The sequence below is a fragment of the Tribolium castaneum genome, chromosome 5 (genome assembly GCF_031307605.1).
Source record: "Tribolium castaneum strain GA2 chromosome 5, icTriCast1.1, whole genome shotgun sequence".
In the NCBI taxonomy this organism is placed as follows: Eukaryota; Metazoa; Arthropoda; class Insecta; order Coleoptera; family Tenebrionidae; genus Tribolium; species Tribolium castaneum.
The window spans coordinates 557,847-578,549 of NC_087398.1; the positions used below are offsets into that span (position 1 = coordinate 557,847).

Below are 20,703 nucleotides of genomic sequence, written 5' to 3' on the forward strand. Positions count from 1 at the left end.
CAACAAATTTGCATAGTGTTAGAGCAAGACAGGTGCTGGGATAAATGTTTGAATACCTTTCCAAATTTCCACGCTTTGAACATGTCCCACTGTGGCACCCATCTACCACCACTTCCTGATCATGTAATAGTAAAGTTCGAAACGTAATCTAACACAGCACAGTCGAAAAATGAACCGGTAAAACGGCATGGACGGAACGGTAGAGATGCTTCCGTGTATGACGTCACACTGCCCGGGATCCTTTCCGCAGCCGCTTGAGTCCTGTCCGGACTAGGACGAAACCGGATCGGCACACGTCGGAGGGGTGAAAAATACGAAAGCTCGCCGAGATATTTGTTGGGGTTGGTTTTTTCGCCGGAAGGGTTGCACGATCGCATCGAGGGGAGAGATTGGAGAAATTCAATTTTGGAACCGATTGTGCTCTTTATAAACCAACTCCAACAGGGAGCAGCGGAACTGAGAAGATTTTACCCAGTTGTAAACTTTTTGGAAGACCATTATTACAGGGGCGAGGGCTTTACCGTGACACCCGGACACGTGTCCGGTCCCGGCCCCTTTAATTAGGAGTGGTTGTCGCGTTCCGTTGACCCCTAGCGTATGTCAAACATTCGTCACGGTCATTCATTCGAATTTCGTTCGCTTTTTTGGAGAAGAGATTTCGGGTGATGTAAGGCAAAGCTTATTTCCGGTTATGTGACAGGGGACGGGGCATTAGCTCCTATCCGGTCCGTATCTCAGGATAACCCAAGGATAATCACGTAATAAATTGATCCTGTTAGGGGCGGGCAGGAGCAACACGTTCCCGGATTTAGGACAACAGTCATAAAAAGTGAATAGAGCTCGCCCATCATCCGCAATTCAGGGTCAGAATTCCGCGTCCCGTGTAAAATCGGTCGATAGCTCGTGGCCGCGTTCCTTTGAATGTGAGTAGTGAAGAGGGTCATCAACCCCCACCACAGGGTCAAGTGTGCCAATCGGATTCGATTACAACCGCCAAAATGTCGCACCGCATCTGCGTCTAATATTTAAATAGAACCTAGCAACATCTGGCTTTGGTAACAATGATCTACCGGAAGTTGGAAGTCCCAAGGGACGAATTAAAGAACATCCGGTCTATGCACACTTCGATTCGAATGCAACGCTGTGATTAGGAACGGAAATCGCGCGCTTAGAAAAATAAATACCAACAACCAACCTGAAGCGCGAGGGACGGGATCATAAAAGGGTTGCTGTTATATTGTCGCCGGAATGACAAACGATATAAAGCAATTTGTTTCAAGGACTCGACACTTGAGTTGTTGACAGCGGTGTTCAACCGCTTTATTGTCGACTTGCTGGGAAATTTTGCACAGAATGAGTTTTTATTTACTCACTCCAGTGGCTGCCAAAATAGATGACCGCAAAACCATGAACTAAGACAGTTTCAAGTGCTTAGCGCACTTTATCCAATTGAATTAACCGGAAACGGACAAAAAACTAATAATCTTATTCGTTGCGAGATATCGGACTGACGTCACTTCCGATCAATTTCATCCACTCGACGACAAACAGTGGAAATGCATTTTCTCGGCTATTGTAGTTACAAAAACGCGGTCTTGAGCGAATCGGTGACAAAAGCACCCATAAATTATCCCTCGAATAATCCCCGTCAAAACAACTCGTACAGTTTCGCAAGAAAACAAATATTGACTTGTCGATTAGAAAAAAAAATAAAATATAGCTTTGACATTTAAGGCAAAATGTCAGAAGGATATAATTGAAATTTCAGTTAATGAGTATATTAAATGATCTACAAATTCTTGTCTAGTCTATCGATAAAAACCCTGTATAACGAGATAAGTGGTTTAATGTTTGTTCCAACACTCAAACGGGTGCTTTAACATGCAAAATAGAACACCCTGCGGTGGCAAAATAATCATTTTTAATGAAACGAAGCTTAAGGAGTCGTGTTTGTGTCTTTGGCGTGTTATGGACGGCCTCTGCCGCAATCACCAGTTGCTCCACAAACGCAAGTTATCGAAAACAAATGGGCGGATAAACGTCGTGTTATCGATCGTGAATGAAGAGTTTTCCAGTCGGCGGCCCAATGTAATTGCGTTCGTCATCTCGTGAACACCTTTCCATGGCATTAGGGCAATGTACCATAACGACAATAATCGCGTTAAACCCATGGTCGTTGTAACTGAACTCGATTTAATGGTTCAAAGAGTTCGTGGCGTACAGTTGCTACAAGCAAATTGCATTAAAGCAACTGACCTCGCAGGTGCCATCCTGCAAAGCCATGGATAAAACTTTTGGATTTAGCCCCCTTATTTTGTCATTTCCCGCTCTAGTAACTCCCAATTAATCATTCCGGTTTCCTCGTGGAAATCCACGCGAGTTGTGCAATGTCGCCGTTGCAAAAACCTCGCGTTTCACTTGGACTTTACTCCTGCAAAGACAGCAAGCAGCCATCCGTCCGGAAAACGCGCCTAATTCCGATCATTTGGCGACTGTAACCCTCCCAAGTTCTATTTTGGTGCGTCGCCAAGACGTCCGTCGACCCAAGTCTCTTCTCGCGTTTTGCGCCTTTAAATCAAGAGGCGGCTAATTGACTACCCACAAACTAATAAAGACCAATTGATATACTCGGACTTAGATAAAGGTCTATTACGATAATTGCCTTGACACCGAATCCGTTGAACCTTGCACAAGAGCGCACATGTTGGCGACACTAGATTCAAACACGCACGGGGTGTGGTGGCACATATACATGCCCATGCGGGTTACTTTAATTTAATTAATAAGTGCACCAAGGTGACGAAATGACTGGTGGTTTCAAGGGGTAAATGGCGTAAGCAACCCTCCCCTGATACAGACGGTGACTCATCCACAAGGGGGATTTTTCGACTGTTTGCTGCACTAACGGGATATTTACAAGACGGGAGGAGACTATCGATTCGACTTGAGACGACTCTCACCCCAGAAAGATACATTTTTTCAACCAGAGATTTATTATTGTTTTATTATCTCTCACAAGAGGAAGAGATAAGCACTATCAACAGCGACTTCAAAACTGGTGGCTTTTTATTGCCTTAAAACTGGAGTTATTTCATAACTAGAATCACGTTCTAGCGCACAACCACGCAATTTCTGCCATTTAGCAAAAAAAAGAGTAGGATTAATTGCCGCGCTAGGGTAGAAAGTGATCACATTTCAAACAAAATCCGAATAGATTTAATCAAAAGTGAAAGGAACCGATTTTTGCCTGATGGGCGGTATGAAACAAAGTTAATGCACTTTCTGTTTATTAATAGACGCAGAAAAATTTTCGTGTAAATAATGCGCGTTTACAGTATGCAACATAAATAAATGAATGAAATTTCCCAGAAAAACGCGCTGCATAAAATAATATCTCTCCAGATGTGTTCCCACAAAGTACAAAGTGTTCCATTTTTGTTGTTAAAGACAACCGAAACAGGTCTCTGTTTGCGATACTTTCTTTTATGTCTCTCGTTCGTTCGTCTTTATTTGTTCAAAATGTTTCTTTGAAAAGGCAGACTCGTAAAGAACATCTGTCAATGATCTCCCAGCAATTAAAACCCATAACCATTGTTGTCAATTTACACATCTCATCTGGCCTACAAATGTAAATTACACACACTCATCGCTCATTTACCATAATTACGGACTGGAAAAAAGTTGGTGAGATAAGGCACGTCCAAGCAGGGGTTCAGTTTTATTCAAACCGTCTCATATACAAAGGAAACAGACGCCCGGCGCCCGATAACGGGTAAATATCGCGTAAGGTCAATAAAAGTAAGCGAAGGAATTCCGAGCGCTACAATAACAAATACCGAATCATCAGAGTCCGAATCTTCGGCCCTTCGCCGAGTGGACCTCCTTATCCACGCCATGGCACCGTCACAAGTCACTAGCACATGTTTCGTTCGGCATTTGTTAACTGACTGAGGCATCATAAGCCACACCGCATGGTGTTAGTCAGCAGGACCGTCCTCGAGGAAGCTGATTGCGCGATTGTTGATTTTTTCCATTATCACCAACTACCGGGAAAAACTCGAAAATAACGCCCGGAATGACGCTCGCCCGTAGCCTTGATCTTTTTCCAGAGGAAACTCAATTACTTAGTCGGATGCGGTTAAATTGTACAAAGTCCGGGTCTGGAATTTGGGGTGCGGGTGTTTGAAGAAGGGGACGCGCTTTTGGATATTTTAAGTATCGCCGCGCGTCTGGAGAGGGGAACCATCATCATCGCAGGTCAGAGCGCTTTATGGCGGACTTACCATGGGCACCTTCGGCGGCAAGACGAAGATCCTCCGTGGCCTGTCCGCCTTCGACAAGCTCAACGAGCGAAAAATTTTGATTTGACTATTGTTCATGGTCACGATCTTATACTCATCGTTCTTTTCCAGCGTCTTTGTGCGAAAACTGCCGCCACAAAACATACTCACTGCACCAAACTAGGCCGCATTTAATAATTATGATTACCGGTCGCGCGTAACTGTAGTGCGAGCGAAAGAAGGTATTCTTTACGCAGCTGCTGCTCGACTAATGAAAATCTCTTGACCATGTGCTGTTACCTCTCGAACACACCTTACCTGAAGAACAAGCGAGAGCGAACGACAAACGAGCTGGAGGAGGATGGGGAATATCAACGCCTCCATGATTTACGTGCAGGAAAGGTAGAAAAGCGAAATGCACCATAGATGGAAGGTTTTTGCCCCACGTCCACGACAAAGATACGAAAAACAGTTGCCGGGCGGCTCCTACCTGTATAAATCCTAATTGAATACAATGAAATGGGGCCCGATCGAGTACAGTCGCCTCCAAGATGAATGAGCTATTACCAACGCGACGATCAATTTCTAATTTTAAAACTCGACACAGTAATCTTACAATCAATTATATGGGTCCATTGTAACCCTAGGTGCGCCCTTGGGTTCTTTAGGGGAGGTCGCCACCACGCGTGCCGGATCCACTAGACCGTGATTATGACTAATAAAAAACTTGGTTGGTAATTTGGCACTAGAACTACTTCCGAACGATTTGTAGTGACTCACTAGACTCTCGGTTTTATTAGATTTCAGTCTAGACGTTGACAAGTTGACGGCAGCGAAGACAGAACAAAAATAAAAAATGTTAAGGGTATGCCAAAGTCGTTTCGTCACGAAAAAGACCACCAAGTGACGCAAAAGACACCCACAAACAATTTATTTTACCAAAATTGCTATTAATGACCGTATCAACACTTGGCCCAAGGTTGTTATTTCATCTCCGAATTTTCCCTTATTCGCTTTTTTTAAACTCACCTTACATATCATTGTGTCTGAGTAAAAGAAACTGCCTCAAGTGTCAAGAAAAAAATTAATTTGTGACGCAAAAAAATTCTGGGTTCTTCAAGTCTTATATCCTCATTTAACACCTCTTTTAAAGTACAAAAAAGATACAAATAAATGGGCTATAGAGAATTTTAGGGGTGTCTTTATTTTGATTTAAAAAAATACAATGTGTTTGTAAATTTGGCGCTTTTTTCTTTTTTTTTTCTTATACAGGAACTCTCAATTTGTGCTGTATTTCACTCCAAAAAAATTAAAATGCGCTGTTGCAAAATTCTGCTATGAACTGGAACGGGATATAGTTTTCGCCGTATTATTTTTCTCCGTAAGTTCTTGAAAAATTCACGAAGAGTGGTAAAAAAAGCCTGAGTAGTACAGAATACAGAATCATGTCTTTGAAAAAAGTCAGAAAAAAGGGTAAAAATGGTTACGTTTTTTGAGAAACAAAAACAAAAAATCAATAAGTAGGTACAGGATGATTTTTTAATTGATATTTTAGAAAACAATACTTTATTTTCAAAAAATTTGGAATTCAAAAACTGTAGTGTAGGAACATTTGGAGAGATTACAAAGAACTTTATTGGGTTTTTAATTTAATTTTCAGATCTTACAAGAACCTGTGCTAGAATTAGGTTTTCCGAGTTTTTTTCCTAATTCCAGATTTTTTTTTAAACTCGACTCGCATGTGATTGTGTCTGAGTAAAAGAAACTTCCTAAAGTGTCAGAAATTTTTTTTTTTAATGAAATGGTGTGACCCATTAACGGACAATTACTTTTTCTAACAAGTAAATATCAAAGGGGCACACATTTTTCCACTTGTATACCCTTCTCCTTCTTTTAGAAATGCATTTGTGGGTAAGTTATGCGTAATGCGGGCGGCCATTTTCTTTTGACCAACACAAAATATTACAATTTCTTCGCTTCGGAAACACTTTGTGTTAAATTTTTATTGATTTGAATGCATTGATCGTTTGTGGCGTACTGCCACCTTAAATCAGCATACAATGCGCTGTCCGTGAGTAAATATCCATACTTTACTGCTGCTGCAAGATGTGTGGGAGAGGCTTAAAATGTGGGTCACATAACGCTTCTGCCTCGGCCAGAATCGGTAAAAACCTCTTTGCCACAAGCAGTACAATCAACAATGACTTTATCCCGCGGCGGTCCACCTAGTAAAAATCGCAAACTTGACGTAATAACAAGCTGGTTCGCTGACCGGATCTAGGTCCACTCGAGTTGTTGCATCTGCTCGCGCTCACCTGCCACGTGCTAGCATCGTTCTGATTAGTCTCAAAATCGGAGATTTTTTCCTGCCTTGAAGGAAAAAAGCACGAGCCCTAGACGTGCGCCACCTGTCCCCCTCCTCCTTCCCCAGCCCCCGCAATGGCCCAATCTCTTCGGCAGCTGCCGGGCCATATGGACACCGATAGTGGAGCAACATCTGTTCCGGGCCATCATTGCAGCCACCCTTCCAATTAAGACTCACCTACGAGCACGCCGGCTAAGGAAGTGCTGTCAGCACCCAGGACACGTTTCGTTTTTCCCATCTTAACTATAAACGGACGCAAATTATCTAAATTCGATTTGATTTATTCCAAGAGTGTAGGCATAGCGGTGGCACGTGCTCCCTCTGATGGGCCAGCCATTCAAACAAACGTGATTTATGCTGATGTATCGATTCTGGTGTTTAGTTTTGGAGGCCTGGGAGGATAGATAATCGAACTCTTGGATTTATGACCCTTTAATATGCTTGGCTTGCATATCTGATGCTTGCTTGTCATGGGCTTCCAACGTTTAAATTGGAGAGATCAAAGATTGCGTTATTTATGTCATTTATCACTTTTGTTGTAAATTATTGTTTATTTTTCCGAGTGGTTACGACGGGAGTTGGATCGTTTACTGCACTAAAATAGGGCTTGATTACGAGGTTGTTTACCTCCGAGTGATAAACTAGCCATAAACAATATTTTACTACCTATCATGAGCCTCTTTTCGTGTTTACGCCCAAACAACCCCCAAATTTTATCAATAAGTAGGTCGGAAGTATTTACAAATACAGTGGACTTCGGTGACAACGAACTCCGAAAATACAAAATGAAAATGGTTGAAAATGAAAATGGAAAAAACAGCCACAGAAAAACAAATCCTCCCGTAAAAAAATTGTAGAAATGTAAAAATTTTTCACTGACTTTTTTGGCGAACATACTTTCCTCGAAAGTGTCACCGCCTCATGGAAACTTTAAAAAAAGTACGCAAAAGACGCAAACCTAATTAATATTGTTTTTTGACGCTGATCTCTAGATCTCAAAAAGTAGTAAAAGTTCGGATACAGCAAGCTGGTTTATTTTGACTTCCTTTGAGCTCTACATCATGAAAAATGTTCGTACAACTAGCCAATTCACACTGTAATTATGTTTAAAAACACTTTTTATTGGTCAAAACGTTTTTAGTTAGCAATTCAATAATCTGTTCATCAGTTAGCACTTTTTTTGGTGCTTTGTCATTATCAACCCCGATATATTCCTCAAAATTTGTGAAAAGTTCGTTATAAATTTAGTTCGTTATATCCGGAAGCCCGTTTTAACGAGTTCGCTGTAATCGGTAAAAATATATTGGGCTTATTGCTTGAAAAATAGTACGCTATAGTCGGAAGTTCGTTATAAGCGGATTCGTTATAACTGGACTCCACTGTAGTATGGTACATATGGAAAAGTCCATTATTGACCTTTGAATGTTAGAAAAATAATTATTACAGCCATAGATACTAATCCCTGACTCACCTAAAATTATTTTCAAATATACAGAATGTGTATGAAATTACTATCTACAATACAAACTTGTTTTTTTTTAATGGATCACCCATATTTTTTGTATTTTTGGATGTAGCTCTTTATACTGATATTTTTAAGTTAAATAATTTCCTCTTTTGATGAAACACTCTTTTTTTCAATATTACGTAAAAACTAAGAGACTCCCAGAAAAGTAGGACATTTGCAACTTTGGGGCATTCTATATTTACGATATATTATAAAATAAAACAACTTTCTTCAATTCCGTTTATTTTTGATAAGAAACAAAGTGTAAGTAAAGTTATATTTTTTAAAGAGTTGGTTGACTTGGAATGGACTCCGGTGTTGGTTCATCGTCCGGAACTGTCCATTTTCGCACCGTGTAATAAAAAATTCGTATTCGAACGGTACCTAACAAACGCCGGATGTCATAATAAATGATAAATCTGTCGTATTTCTCGTCTGTGGGCCGTCCCCACGTGCCACCCCCGGTGTGGATGCACCTCATCACGAGACAATCGCCTGTTTGTGTAATTTGTAGCCATGCACCTGACTCTTGTTATGCAAAGCACGGCCGCAGGAACCGACTATTGATAAAATATTCCGGAGCCGTTTGTTCGCTTCCTGCTACATCCGCCTGCGGTGCATTTAGGTCATACTGCATCTTAATTTCGCTCGCTCAAAAATCAAACCGAAATCTCACGCCATTTCGCGACCCTGGAGCCACTCTTATTACATTTCCACATGCTCGAGTTTTTTCGCGGCAGATGGCAAACACATTAACTTATAAATATATGCGAGCGTTTATTCAATTATCCTCACGCCTTATCTGATCTGCTGATCCACCTGTCTATTTGCATCCGGGGGTGCATAACCGCCCCCCGCCAAACACAAATCGGAGACTGGTTTAAGGAGGCAACACCTGGCGCAGGTGCGCCACTTGATTATCACCTGAAATCCGAATTTCGCAGCAATTTGTTACAAAATCCGACAGGACCAGCACCTGTTGTAGAAATCCAAACGTAATTGGCCACTTAAGAAAATTAATTATATGTGACTCTAATTGGGATTTTGAATTGGACGAACTGCGCCCTCTACCAGCCAATAGACAAACTGGCTCCGGGAGCCTTGCAGGCGACTTTGAAGCTTTGAGGAGTGAACACCAGGCGGCCGCATTTTGTTCCGGAAACTCCGGGATTGAATAATACACTCGTACAGTCGAGGGCGGCTCTAAATTCCCGACACGATTTTTCTAATTAAGGGTGAATTGTCCAGTATGACGCAATGCGGTTGCCGATTCCACCAATTGGCAAATATTTATGTTGATGTAATTTTAATCGGATTTTTCTTGTTATCGGGGGTATTGATTGACATATCTAAATAGAATGGTAAAAGTTATATCTTTCTGGAGCAAATTGTAGTCCGATAATATTTATTTATTCAGCTATCTCCTAGATACATGTTTACAAGATCACACAATGTAAAGTTTAATGCATTTTTCAAGTCGCTTCTCAGGTGCTGTGCCCGATATAAAATCGCATTTTATAGTTTTAGGGCGATCGTTATAGTGCACAAAACTGGTATAAGAAATTACAAAAAAATATTGTTAACTGCCAAAATCAGCCAATATTATAATATACTGAAATGACAAGCTAATTTATTATTATAGAAATATGTTATAGATAATAAAGCCGTGCATATAACATATCTCAAGTATATTTTTTTAGTAACTTTTCGAATAAGAGCATCCGTTTTTTGGCTGTTTAAAATTCCCCTGTTTCGCATGCAAAATAAATCAGAGCTCCATCTGAGTATTATAAAAGTGTAAATTTCCATATCGCCAAAATTACATTTGAATTGAAAAAATCCGCTTATAAATTCCCGCTCACCACTTGTTATCTGTATTTTTCTATTGGCGTTTATAAATTCCGAGTCATTTAACGATTCTACTGTTCCTCCCTTCAGAAAGATTTATTCAGCTTCTTTTCATACATAAAACCCGCATAAAAATATCGAAATAATGCCCAAATAACGAAACAGAGCTTTTAAACTTCCCGTGTGCCTTTCATCTTTTTTCAAACCGAGTCGTACTTTGTACCCACTCTTTTTTCTCCCCACATTCGAACTTGAGGAATTTCATTTAATTAAAAAGCGTTTTTGAGTGATCGCTACAAACCCATAAATCAATAGATAAGAATAGACCGTGTCGGGACCTCTTCGATAAATAAACGCCGAGGAACATTCATTAGTGGCCGTATCCAACCCCAAATTGCAATTTCACTGTTGCATGCGGTGCAACAAATCCACGTCGGACTGCTTTTGCCTCAACGAACCAGGATATTGCCTTCGGGGATAATAAAAGTTCGCGGGACGCGCATTTGCCAAAGTTTGCCCATTTTAGAAGAGTTCTCCAGACGTAAGACTGATCTTATGAGACCCTGATTGATACTTATAGCATGACATCAAACTCTTTCGCAAATAATACCCAAGTTTTATTGGAGCGAATCTTACAGGTGTAAAGCTCGTTAATCTCGCGCAAAATCGTGTAAACAGAATTGATATGTGTGCAAACACGGCCAAGATGGTGTGATTCAAAATCAATAGTTGTGGACGTGTTCTTTTCGTCAAGGAAAAAGCGTCTCGATCGAATTGAAAAGCTTGATGCAAGTGACAGGCTTGATAAAGAGCGACGTATAAATAGGAATAAATAATGCCCTCGTGCACTTGAAACGATTGGGTTCACTGTACAAGTGCTTTCTTAGATATCGGACGGATGAATGGTGCAATTGTTGGCTTTCGGATGGGAAAGTGACGCCATGCAATTACAGAACCAACGAGCGGTTTTCCCTCCTCTCTAATTGATCGAAAAGAAAATGAGATTGCGGTCTTCAATAAAATGATTTAAAAATACACCAGAGGTATTTCGGGAGACGGGTTTATGATGTATCGTAAGTTCGAGAAGGGGTGCTTGGCTTTTACGCATGGGTTCTAAATCTAGAAATACTTTTCCCCATTAAAAGGGGGCTAAAAACCAAAAATTACGACTATGGCTTGTAATAAATAGCAATGATTTCGACCAAAGACAAGACAAGTTGCTAGTAGTGAGTTAAAATTTCTGTTGAAACCAGTGACTGATTTTACGAGCTGGCGATCATCTCGTGGCGTTTTATCGCCCCCTTTTGATATTCTTGTCATTTTACAAGTCGAATAAAAGTTGTAAACAATTTTATTACTCGCATTACCATTAATCAGAGCTTTATCATCCGACATTCCTTCTTGTAACCTGTTGGCATCGAGCTGGATTTACGAGTGTGAGTGAGGGTTAATCAGCTGTGTCCTAGCACCCTCTCATCGATTTATCGACCAAGCTGGGGTCGCATGTCCTAAATTATTTATCGAGATTATTTACTTTTTCCATCGCCAAGTATGAGTGACACAAATGCGCTTATACATCACAATTATGCGTGTCAAGGCAGTTTTTCACGGGATTACGATCAAAAGGCTCGGATGGGTTTAATTGATATTTATGTCTTTTGTTGGATGTCTGAATTTCTCTCTCAATATTCGCTAATTACGCCGAATCCGAGATTTACGTTCTCGCAGACGGAAGATCGCGACTTAATTGGAACAACCCTCGAGGGAAATATCTCTAATAGGGAAAGAAACGTCGCGGGTGTAAACAATGAAGTATCCTTTCAGCGGGCGCCTAATGGAAGGCATTTTTCACGATGGAGGAAATTACTTTATGATGAGATCAGATGAGGGAAAATGCAGCTTGTTCGGTTCGAGATTCTCGTGGTGTGCTGCGATATCCCGCAAAGGACTATTCTCAAGTAGGCGTTCATAAACATGCATCAAGATAAGAGGCTATTGCTCTGCATAGGCGCCGGTCGGAGACTTCTTCGGAGGATTTTGCGGCGATACAGAAAAATTACATGAAAGGAGGCGTGCAAAGACTATTAAACACATAATGACGTGCGAACGCCTTTCACGGCGTTTAAACCAATCGCAATAATGACGAAATTTGCCATCGATGGGACAATGCATTGACAAGGATTATAACAATTACTTTTCTATTTTTAGCCATATTTGAAATCTGATTTTAAATTGAAAAATGAAATTATTTGACAGTTTTTGTCAAAATTTAAAAAAGATAATAGAAAAATAGATTCCTCGCCAACTGACGGCTCAGAAACCCACTAAAACGTGTTCCCTTTATCCTTAAGTTTGCTTTAGTACTTGCTTATCTTGCGAATTTCTTACTAGATCGTCTCTGCGGTTTCGCTTATTGCTAGCAGCCACTTTCCAATTACCCCAAATTAAAGCGTTGTGTGCTGGAAGCTCGTCAGTTAAAGGACAATACGATCCGCTACAAAGCTGCATCACCATTATCTCGTGCATAATGCACCCTCGTCTGCACACTGAATCACTCATCGATCGTCCTCACAATACAAATTTCATACAAAATACGTTAAACCGGATTTACTAAACCGACCGAAACCTAATCTCTCCGGAAATGGAAAAACGTAATAAAATTCGATAACCCAGGAAATATTTATCGTTATAGCCCTTCGACATGTCCAAGTGCACCCCGTAATTGTCGCGTGACACACTGTGTTTCGTTCGTGTTAATAATAACGCAACGAGAGATTAGATTAAAAGAGTGTCATTAAGTTTAATTGTTAAATTCTTTCGCTTTTCCGAAAATGAGGAAAAATTTGATGACGCACGAACGTGGGGGAAATAACAGATGAGTTTTCTTACAAAAACAACCCCAGAGCTTTTATTCATATCGAGGGAGGGATGTGAAAATGCATTAGATCGAGCAGAATCATCCGGGTGGCCTGACGTGATTTACGGATGCGATTTTAATGGAGAAAATGCAATTTTATTCAACTCGCGAGACAAAAAGACGTGCAGACAATGATTTACCACCAGTTTTAAACTATGCAACCAATAATACACCTAAAGTATGGGAGCCACCCTCACGTCGCCAATTGTCCGAATTAGACTTATTGCCCAATAAAAGCGTCTGTAAGGGCTATTCGAGGGTAAATTTGTCACAATATTGAGACGTCTTATCGATAAGCGTCCCTTTGGACGCGTCCCAAATCCGATAAAAATCGATTTGGGTTAAATGAAGCGCCGTCGCCTTTTGATTCGTTTTAATTACTGTAGACGGGAAGTGCCAAAACAAGGCTTTTTTTCTTGGTGTTTATAGCCGGCGATGAGGCAATGTCGCTGTGTTTAATTGAAAACTGTCTGCCTTTCGACACGGTCTCGTGAATGGAAAAAACTTAATGGGTTATTCAAAAGCGGGCTCAAGTCCCACGAGCCGGCCCTGCAACTGCACGAAGAAGTTTAATCAGAGTGCCGTTATGCGTACTGAATAAACATCTCCATCAGGAAACGAGTTATTGATTGATTGGTGAACCTTTTACGGATTTGTAATACCAGCACTCACCTACCTTGCCGCAAGGGCATTTCTTTGGTTTGGTCGAAAATTGGACAAGGCCCTATAAGGGAGGTGTTTACACGGCGGAACAATGCAGCGTGATAACGAAATCAATCGTAAATAGCTACACGATTTATGTGTTATTGTAATTAATGTAAATTTTATCAGCACGCCATTGCGAAATTAGGAGCAAAGTCCGGTAATGCATATGCACTTGCGTTGCGCAATTTGCCTGCACTTGGAACGTCCCTGGCACAAAATTCGTCACCGTTTCAACAATTATTCATACCGACAATAATATAAAAAAGGAGACAGTCACGTGCTTTATCAATATTATCATGTTATTAGTAACACAACTTTGTGCCCAATTCACGTGTTTCGTATCAAAAAGTAATGCCAGATACCTCTGTTTACAAAGCATTTCGCGGAGCGTATCTAAGCCGTCTGTGTACATAACAAATAAGAGTTTTCTTGAATTCTGTCACAATCACATCGGAAAAACGACCGTTAAGAAGTTCATTCACGTTCAAGTTAAAAATAACTCTCATGTGGCGGCAAGACCGGAAGGAAACATATGCGGTGACATATTTGCGAATGTGTCGATTATCGATAACAGGAGAAATAAGTTTCCGTTAGATTAGCAACCGGAAATACATTGATTTTTGTAGTGTTGCCAATTGTTGGAGGTGTTCCCAAAGCTTTGTTTTCTGATTAGACTTGATGTAATTAATATGCGAGTGCAGCTTCCCGGATGCGCTCCTTCAGCGCCTCGTGCATTAAAGTCGCTTTTTTCTCGGATGATAAATCTGGCTTTTGGTGGGTGTGTAGAGGGAACAGACACAATGGGCGTTAAGTCACGGCCCAACCCTTTTATTCCAAATGTATTTTTAAAGGGTGTCGAGCGCGTCTAGCCAGGAAAACACTGCCGGTATTATGATCGGTATTAAACATCTTGACGTTTCCATTTCCTAATGCGGCGTTCTGTCACTCAAACTTGATTGCGTTATCAATAAAAACATTGATTGTCTGCTCGAACGGGCACAACGGCCGCTCTTATCGCTAGCGGTCGATCTGTGATTATTTCACGTCTTTCAATTACGAAATCGACGGTCTTAATCCATTTCCTTATTTGTAAAAGCACCGAAGCCACGAAAATCGCTTTTCAAACGAGCACTTGGGCTAAATATCAACTTGAAGAAACTATAAAAGTGCAATCGTCGAGTTGCTGAGCACGTCCTCGGGAACTCGTTGAAGATGTGAGCACTTGTCGCAGGGTGGATTGAAGGGATGTTTGCCTTTTGAATGTGTAAACAGCGGAGATGAGTGGACGCGGAAAATAAAACTTGGGGAGATTATGATCTTAATAAAAAGAGGAGAGGACTTTCGGCACATTTTCGCTTTTATTCATTCGAATTGCACCACAAAAAATTGTACAAGCTTTCTAATTTTAATTCTAAAACACCCAGTATGTGATTGTATTCGACTGATTCGATATTTAAATTAATGTGGATCGCGGTCACCTTTTGGAAGTAATTATTTTGGCCCTTCCTGGGCCTTGGCCCCGTGACTGATCTCAAACCGTCGGACAATATCGCAGATAATGAGTAAAATTCCAACACCGAACCAATTCCGATGATTTATACACCGGCTGGTACTTTATTAAATTTCTGCCACGTAATGTCTGTTCACGTTTTCTTCCTGATATTTGAACAGTGGCAATATCGTAAAATTAATGAACTCCCTATTGCGGCGATTTCAACTCACCCCCGTCAGAGTGTTGAGTTCGCCCAGCCATTCGTTGAGGAGTTGCTCGGGATCCTCTGGGTCGGAGTCGGCGTCGCCGGCGTCGTTTTCGCCAAGCTTGTTCATCTGGAAACAGAAAAAAATTCACAACTAACATTAAAACAGCGAACGAAAAAAAGCCGGAAAAATCGCCAGGATTAACTAAGAGTTAACACCCCCGTGGAATTAATGCGAGGATTTCTTCAACAAGAGTCGTAAAGTGTCGTTAAGCATCTTGCAGAGTTAATGAATTGGTTGTCTTGTTTGATGAGTGTTTGCAATCTTAACGGTTGTGTAGCGAGTTCAAACCTACGCTATTTATTTATTTTTTCAAAACTCGCTCTAGCAACGTTTTATCAACTTTTACATGCCTTTACAACCCACTTGTTGTTAAAAGTCCAATAAAAATCCATATGTTCGATTTTTTAATGTTTGGTTTTTGCAATTTTTGACGCGATTTTGGTCGATTCCGGGTATCAGGAAAATTCATAACTCAAAAACTAAAGGTCGTAGAGCAATGCGGTTTGTTCCATTGAATTCAGCGGCTCATTTTCTGTATTATACGAACTTTTCATGAGATTTAAAAATTTAATTTTTTTTTGCTAAAATTTCCTGAGTAATAACACTTACCTTCAAGAAAATGAAAAAATTTAATTTTTTTAAAATTCGTTCTATCATACTTTTTCGTATTTTTATATGCCTTTGCAACTCTCTAGAGTTGTTAAAAGTCCAAAAAAAGTCCATATGTTCGATTTTTTGATGTTTGATTTTTTCAATTTTCGTCGCAATTTTTGTCGATTTTGGGTACCCGGAACATTTGTTGAGCAATAGCTCCGGAACTATCAGAGATAACCCCATGAAGTTTATTATCGTTGGAAAGCTCTTTGAATTATCTATTTTTTTCAAAAAAAATTATTGTTCTCCGACTAATAGTTTTTGAGCAAATTGCAGATAAATGCAAAAATTGGTAAAATTTTAAAAAATTCATAACTAAAAAACTATTGGGAATTTGGCAATTTTTTCGATGCCAATCGATTCCCCGGATCATTTTGCATAGGTATGGATCAAAACAGTCCCACTTTTTCGAATAGTTTAGTCGTAATTGGGAAAATAAAAAAAATTAAAAAAAAGTTAACACCCCCCCCTACAAAATGGTCAATTTTAAAAGTGTCTCAGAATCGAATAAAACCGATTCTATCTTATAGATTTTGATGTGCTCATTCCGATCTAAAAAACCGTTTTCTCCTAACTCTTTTAGTTTGGCCGTAATCGGCGTTTGAAAATTGAAAAATTTTTTGCGAGATATCGCCTTGAGTCCTATGCCATTTTGTAGAGTTTTTTATTCCGGTTATCCTCCATTTTTCCGTTTCTCGATATCTTTAATAGTTTCGCCGTAATTGGCGATTGAAAATTGAAAAAAAGTGAAAATGGAAACCTTTTTTTGCGCTTTTCTCGGAAACTGTAAGACTTAGAGCAACGAACAAAAAACCATCTGATAGCGCTTAATTTTCTCTATTTTTTCGATTAAACCCGGAGCCGCTCCGGGCAACGGTTCCGGCTACAGAGGCGATCAAAGTTTTTCACTAAAAAAATTCATAAAAAAAAAACTAAAAGTCGTAGAGCATTGCGGTTTGTTCGATTGAATTCTACGGCTCATTTTACATATTATATCAATTTTTCACAAGAATTAAAAATTTAAAATTTTTTGCCTAAATTTAGGGTAGCCATTTGTCATAGTGGAAAATTTTATCCAACAAAAAAATTCATAACTCAAAAACTAAAGGTCGTAGAGCAATGCGGTTTGTTCCATTGAATTCAGCGGCTCATTTTCTGTATTATACGAACTTTTCATGAGATTTAAAAATTTAATTTTTTTTTGCTAAAATTTCCTAAGTAATAACACTTACCTTCAAGAAAATGAAAAAATTTAATTTTTTTAAAATTCGTTCTATCATACTTTTTCGTATTTATATATGCCTTTGCAACTCTCTAGAGTTGTTAAAAGTCCAAAAAAAGTCCATATGTTCGATTTTTTGATGTTTGATTTTTTCAATTTTCGTCGCAATTTTTGTCGATTTTGGGTACCCGGAACATTTGTTGAGCAATAGCTCCGGAACTATCAGAGATAACCCCATGAAGTTTATTATCGTTGGAAAGCTCTTTGAATTATCTATTTTTTTCAAAAAAAATTATTGTTCTCCGACTAATAGTTTTTGAGCAAATTGCAGATAAATGCAAAAATTGGTAAAATTTTAAAAAATTCATAACTAAAAAACTATTGGGAATTTGGCAATTTTTTCGATGCCAATCGATTCCCCGGATCATTTTGCATAGGTATGGATCAAAACAGTCCCACTTTTTCGAATAGTTTAGTCGTAATTGGGAAAATAAAAAAAATTAAAAAAAAGTTAACACCCCCCCCTACAAAATGGTCAATTTTAAAAGTGTCTCAGAATCGAATAAAACCGATTCTATCTTATAGATTTTGATGTGCTCATTCCGATCTAAAAAAGCGTTTTCTCCTAACTCTTTTAGTTTGGCCGTAATCGGCGTTTGAAAATTGAAAAATTTTTTGCGAGATATCGCCTTGAGTCCTATGCCATTTTGTAGAGTTTTTTATTCCGGTTATCCTCCATTTTTCCGTTTCTCGATATCTTTAATAGTTTCGCCGTAATTGGCGATTGAAAATTGAAAAAAAGTGAAAATGGAAACCTTTTTTTGCGTTTTTCTCGGAAACTGTAAGACTTAGAGCAACGAGCAAAAAACCATCTGATAGCGCTTAATTTTCTCTATTTTTTCGATTAAACCCGGAGCCGCTCCGGGCAACGGTTCCGGCTACAGAGGCGATCAAAGTTTTTCACTAAAAAAATTCATAAAAAAAAAACTAAAAGTCGTAGAGCATTGCGGTTTGTTCGATTGAATTCTACAGCTCATTTTACATATTATATCAATTTTTCACAAGAATTAAAAATTTAAAATTTTTTGCCTAAATTTAGGGTAGCCATTTGTCATAGTGGAAAATTTTATCCAACAAAAAAATTCATAACTCAAAAACTAAAGGTCGTAGAGCAATGCGGTTTGTTCCATTGAATTCAGCGGCTCATTTTCTGTATTATACGAACTTTTCATGAGATTTAAAAATTTAATTTTTTTTTGCTAAAATTTCCTGAGTAATAACACTTACCTTCAAGAAAATGAAAAAATTTAATTTTTTTAAAATTCGTTCTATCATACTTTTTCGTATTTTTATATGCCTTTGCAACTCTCTAGAGTTGTTAAAAGTCCAAAAAAAGTCCATATGTTCGATTTTTTGATGTTTGATTTTTTCAATTTTCGTCGCAATTTTTGTCGATTTTGGGTACCCGGAACATTTGTTGAGCAATAGCTCCGGAACTATCAGAGATAACCCCATGAAGTTTATTATCGTTGGAAAGCTCTTTGAATTATCTATTTTTTTCAAAAAAAATTATTGTTCTCCGACTAATAGTTTTTGAGCAAATTGCAGATAAATGCAAAAATTGGTAAAATTTTAAAAAATTCATAACTAAAAAACTATTGGGAATTTGGCAATTTTTTCGATGCCAATCGATTCCCCGGATCATTTTGCATAGGTATGGATCAAAACAGTCCCACTTTTTCGAATAGTTTAGTCGTAATTGGGAAAATAAAAAAAATTAAAAAAAAGTTAACACCCCCCCCTACAAAATGGTCAATTTTAAAAGTGTCTCAGAATCGAATAAAACCGATTCTATCTTATAGATTTTTATGTGCTCTTTCCGATCTAAAAAAGCGTTTTCTCCTAGCTTTTTTAGTTTGGCCGTAATCGGCGTTAGAAAATTGAAAAATTTTTTGCGAGATATCGCCTTGAGTCCTATGCCATTTTGTAGAGTTTTTTATTCCGGTTATCCTCCATTTTTCCGTTTCTCGATATCTTTAATAGTTTCGCCGTAATTGGCGATTGAAAATTGAAAAAAAGTGAAAATGGAAACCTTTTTTTGCGTTTTTCTCGGAAACTGTAAGACTTAGAGCAACGAACAAAAAACCATCTGATAGCGCTTAATTTTCTGTATTTTTTAGATTAAACCCGGAGCCGCTCCGGGCAACGGTTCCGGCTACAGAGGCGATCAAAGTTTTTCACTAAAAAAATTCATAAAAAAAAAACTAAAAGTCGTAGAGCATTGCGGTTTGTTCGATTGAATTCTACAGCTCATTTTACATATTATATCAATTTTTCACAAGAATTAAAAATTTAAAATTTTTTGCCTAAATTTAGGGTAGCCATTTGTCATAGTGGAAAATTTTATCCAACAAAAAAATTCATAACTCAAAAACTAAAGGTCGTAGAGCAATGCGGTTTGTTCCATTGAATTCAGCGGCTCATTTTCTGTATTATACGAACTTTTCATGAGATTTAAAAATTTAATTTTTTTTTGCTAAAATTTCCTGAGTAATAACACTTACCTTCAAGAAAATGAAAAAATTTAATTTTTTTAAAATTCGTTCTATCATACTTTTTCGTATTTTTATATGCCTTTGCAACTCTCTAGAGTTGTTAAAAGTCCAAAAAAAGTCCATATGTTCGATTTTTTGATGTTTGATTTTTTCAATTTTCGTCGCAATTTTTGTCGATTTTGGGTACCCGGAACATTTGTTGAGCAATAGCTCCGGAACTATCAGAGATAACCCCATGAAGTTTATTATCGTTGGAAAGCTCTTTGAATTATCTATTTTTTTCAAAAAAAATTATTGTTCTCCGACTAATAGTTTTTGAGCAAATTGCAGATAAATGCAAAAATTGGTAAAATTTTAAAAAATTCATAACTAAAAAACTATTGGGAATTTGGCAATTTTTTCGATGCCAATCGATTCCCCGGATCATTTTGCATAGGTATGGATCAAAACAGTCCCACTTTTTCGAATAGTTTAGTCGTAATTGGGAAAATAAAAAAAATTAAAAAAAAGTTAACACCCCCCCCTACAAAATGGTCAATTTTAAAAGTGTCTCAGAATCGAATAAAACCGATTCTATCTTATAGATTTTGATGTGCTCATTCCGATCTAAAAAAGCGTTTTCTCCTAACTCTTTTAGTTTGGCCGTAATCGGCGTTTGAAAATTGAAAAATTTTTTGCGAGATATCGCCTTGAGTCCTATGCCATTTTGTAGAGTTTTTTATTCCGGTTATCCTCCATTTTTCCGTTTCTCGATATCTTTAATAGTTTCGCCGTAATTGGCGATTGAAAATTGAAAAAAAGTGAAAATGGAAACCTTTTTTTGCGTTTTTCTCGGAAACTGTAAGACTTAGAGCAACGAGCAAAAAACCATCTGATAGCGCTTAATTTT

At 38.6% G+C, this 20,703-nt stretch overlaps 1 protein-coding gene across 6 annotated transcripts in view; it reads right to left on the minus strand.

The window, feature by feature from the left end:
* The window catches only part of pico, a 51,474-nt gene that overhangs the window by 5,381 nt on the left and 25,390 nt on the right, over positions 1-20,703 (minus strand). The window contains exon 2 of one of the 6 annotated variants that reach the window (XM_015980489.2): positions 15,345-15,449. In XM_015980489.2, the coding sequence (XP_015835975.2) occupies positions 15,345-15,449 (105 nt within the window). Of the gene's footprint in view, positions 1-56; positions 1,704-3,658; positions 3,805-3,836; positions 3,975-4,283; positions 4,528-15,344; positions 15,450-20,703 lie in introns of those variants that run through there. The other 5 variants (XM_015980488.2, XM_008195915.3, XM_015980490.2 and 2 more) reach the window with 5 other exon arrangements.